This window comes from Vicia villosa, unplaced genomic scaffold (genome assembly GCF_029867415.1).
Source record: "Vicia villosa cultivar HV-30 ecotype Madison, WI unplaced genomic scaffold, Vvil1.0 ctg.000843F_1_1, whole genome shotgun sequence".
Taxonomy (NCBI): domain Eukaryota; kingdom Viridiplantae; phylum Streptophyta; class Magnoliopsida; order Fabales; family Fabaceae; genus Vicia; species Vicia villosa.
In genome coordinates this window covers 179,882-183,891 of record NW_026705373.1, presented here as the reverse complement: position 1 = coordinate 183,891, position 4,010 = coordinate 179,882, and the positions used below count along the sequence as shown (strand labels likewise).

The 4,010-nt window shown below is 34.9% G+C and overlaps 1 protein-coding gene across 1 annotated transcript; it reads right to left on the bottom strand.

Annotated features, from left to right (window-relative positions):
* Positions 1 to 1,153: 1,153 nt before the first annotated feature.
* Positions 1,154 to 3,752, bottom strand: LOC131631547 (inactive beta-amylase 9-like). Its single transcript, XM_058902342.1, has 3 exons — positions 3,341 to 3,752; positions 2,554 to 3,039; positions 1,154 to 2,400 (listed from the first exon to the last, which is right to left on the bottom strand). Exons 1-3 carry the CDS (start codon positions 3,587 to 3,589, stop codon positions 1,516 to 1,518), a joined length of 1,620 nt encoding a protein of 539 aa, XP_058758325.1. The 5' UTR covers positions 3,590 to 3,752; the 3' UTR covers positions 1,154 to 1,515.
* Positions 3,753 to 4,010: the final 258 nt, after the last annotated feature.

Genomic DNA, 4,010 nt, shown 5'->3' with positions numbered 1-4,010 from the left:
TATTAATTTTATGCTAATTTAGAATTCTGCTTATTATATAAGAAATTCACACGTCAAATGACACCATGATATATATGAAAGATGAAAATTTCTAGTTAAAAAGTTGTAAAAGAAAAATGATTATCGGTTAGATATGTCCGAAAAAAAATTGTTATAATCTCTTGAAAAGTTATGTAGTATGCTTTTGAAATACAAGGGTAAAAATGGAATATAAGAGTTCTAATATTTTCCGTTCCGTCCAATTTTCAAATAGTGAAATGAGATATTAGTTCCCTTCCGTCCTAAATATTCAAACAATGAAATTGAGTTTATGTTCCATTTCATTTCGTTTTATTCCACTCCACTCTACTCCGTTAAAGTTTAAATTATCCAAAGATACCCGAAGAGACCGATACATAAATAAACTCATATTCATAAGTTACACCATGGACACGAATCGAAATAAGCAACAAACTTAGGTTCATACATAAGAAAAATATGAGAGCCTAAACTGAATATGACTTATAATGTCTAAGATTCGAAATGATACACAATTAGTAAGTACTACTTCTCCTCAATAAAAAGTGGATGCTATCATTTGAAAGAGGAGGACTTGAGCAACTCTAAATAAATGATAATTTTTCTTTTCTCGACACTATTCTATTAAGTGTTGTTGCCATAATGATAATTTTTTCTTTTTGCGACACTGTTCTGGTGAATTCACAAATGAGTCTTTGTTTACTGATAAACTTGAAGAGGTTAAGGCAGAATATTCTTTATCATGTTTAAAACATATTTTTTACTATTTATTTTGAGAATATATTGATTAAGATTTGTTAACATTCCATTTTTGAGGTTGTTATAGTGAAATATTGATATTAGCATTGAAAAATGACACAAACCATCAAATGATTATTAGTGGAAGAGGTATTCCCATGCATCCCAAATGAACACTTGATAACAAAATAGTTCAAAAGCAAAACAAATCTTCAAATGAAGTATACATAGTTGGAACATCATTATTAAGAATAGTTAGAAAAAAATATGGAAATTTATAAAAACAATCAATGATAGCATTCAAAGATCAATGAGAGTATTTTAGTCTAAGTTTACCCAACTTTTTGAGTTGGGTTAATAAGAATTCACCTTCAATATAGTATATTATGCTACAACCTTAAAGTAACAGATTGGGAGTATTATATCATAATTGTTCAGCATAACACAGAGCAAAAAGGACTAATAGTCCATTTGGTTTAGATTCCTCTCACCAATATCTATATAATAATGTAAATAATCATATGAAACTCATGTCCCTTAGACTTAGTTTTAGAGGCCTTATAATCTAAAACAGACATATTACTACAGTGTCATCAGTCACCAATCCTCAACTACTTTACAATCAATAATTGTAAACTCTACTTGAGGTTGAAACAGTAATATGCATCCTCATTTTGTACTTAATAATTACTTTACAACACAACTCTACTAATTGTTATATGCACAATCATCATCACAAATTTACACCACTTTCATGTTTTACACTGCTTGCATGCTCACACTTGATTCTTGGCTCATGATCGTAGATTCTGCGCCTTCTTCCTCCTCGGTAGGGAGATCGTCTAAATGGAGTTTCGGTTGATTAAGGCTCCGAACTAACTCGGTGAACGAAGGAAAATGCTCGGGAGAAAAGAAATAGGCTCCCATTCTTTGATACGAGAACAAGTCAAGTACATGATCTCCTGATAAATTCTTCTTCATTTGTTCGAAACCGCCCGGGACACCAAACTCCGACGAGTTTTGACCTGAAACCTTCACGTCGTGCTTTCTGAAAGTCGTCATAGTTTGTGAAAGTAGTAACTCGGGACTCGAATGAGTTTCGTTTGGTTGATTTGCATCCGAAAGATCCATTCCGGGTAATATGATTTTGCATGAGTTTTTAGCAAACATCTTTGCTACTTGTTCATAACCATCCCTGTTGGCAGTGTTATAGAACCCTGCTGTTTGCTCGGACGGACGGGAACGAGTTCCATACCAAGAGTGCATAAGCGGGATTTTTCCGTATATTGAAACTCCGGTGTCTCCGAAATTAGAATCTGCCAATGAAAGGAGGGAATCTCCATGTTCTATGAGCTGAGAAGAATACCATGAAAGGAAGAAGTCACCATATTGAGACTCCCAAGAACCACCATCCTTGAAGAAGCTATTCGAGTATGGTGATTGGTTATAGGTAGGCACATCGTGTGGACCGCCGAGTCCCCATAACGGATTTCCAGATGATTGAGCATGTTGTTTGAGTAAACTTAGCATGTTTTGATCATAGCACTGGAATTCTCCTATTCCTCGAGTTTTACCGTCGCTTGGTAGCTCATGATGAGACGGATATCGGAGCTCACCATCGGGTCCTAATCCCATGGAAATCCCCTGCAATGCAATATAACAACATATTTAGGATCCATTTGAATTGACTTATTTGATTTTTTCTACTGACATAAATAATTGTTTACCGTTTATGCTATAAATGCTAAACTTATTGATCTAAGTTTTGAAATTGGTTCTTTAATCTAGAATTCGTACCGTAATTGTAGACTTCATGAACGGGGCAAATGAAGACTTGAAGCTCTCACAAAAACTCTGGTAAACTTCAACCGGAGTCTTTCCATTAAGAACATTAAGATTATCAACCGCGAGCGACAAACACTCTTTGTAACACTGTCCAGACCGATCCGTAAAGTAAATACCCGACTGCGATTCACCGATCTCCGAAACCCATTTAGGCAAAGGGATATTCGGTTTCTTAGAACCATGAAAACAAAGTGTAACATGAAGCTTAAGACCCGCTTTCTGAATCATCTCAGCAATAGCAAGATAACCAGACCAATCATATTTCCCCATAGCTTCTTTCTCAACAATTCCCCACCAAATAGGTAGCTCAACACCTTCAACTCCTAATAGCTTCAAAGCTTTCAACCCTGCTGCAATTGCTCTAGAATGGTTTATTGAATTGCAGTCATGAGAAACTGTATCCAAGGGTAATCCCACAAATAATCTCACACCATCTACCTGCAATATTACACATGATTTTCACCATGTTAGTTGATTTTCAATGTAAACTTAACCATTAAGTAATCAATTGCTAGCTATGCAGAGACATCATATGCTCGCAGAGACGCGATTTCAAACCCGCAACATCCTTCTTATTCACCTTTAAGGGTGTAATTACAGTCACTAGACTATTTTACCAATTTTGTTTTTCAAAAATCTTTTTTTTTTTGTTCATACTTTCTCACCAACCAAAATCAACATCGACATATATTAACAAAAATAAATTTTCAAAAAAAGTAAGAAAAGAAATAAAACATACAGGCTTGGATCTTGTTCCAGATCCAGAATTCTTCTTCTTCTTCATCATCTCTCTGATTGGTTCAGCATGAACAGCTTTCAAAGTCATCATTCCATTTCCACTTTTCTTCAACCTTAAACTCTGTCCAAAACAAACTCCACCCTTTGAAAATCTACAATCATTCTTCAGAATAACATAACCTAGTTCTCTACAACCAAAATCGGTTCTTCCCAACTTCACTTGAGAGCCACCAATAACAGAAAGTTCCATGGCAAACAACAAAATTTGTGATAATCACAGCAAAAACTGGTTCCAAAAAATAATCAAAATTGGAATCTTTTCAGAATACCCAGTTGAGAATCCGTATAGAATTTTGTTGGGTTGGAAGAAAAAATTGATTTTTTTGAAGTTGATGAGTGAGGAAATGGATTATGGAAAGGGTGGATATATAGAGGTGGTGGAGCCTCAAACGCGCTTTTTCTTTTGTATGGCTCAAAAGAAAAACAAAAGCGTACAAAATGATGGGACACGTGTCGATCTTGTAGCAATTGAACCATAGAATATTGTTTTTTTAGTTTACTAGTAACTAACCCGTGCGTTCGCACGGGTTCTGGTACGGGACGCACATTTGTTTCAGATTTATATTTTTTAATAGAAAAATGCTTGGTACCCGTAAAAAATAATAATGGAA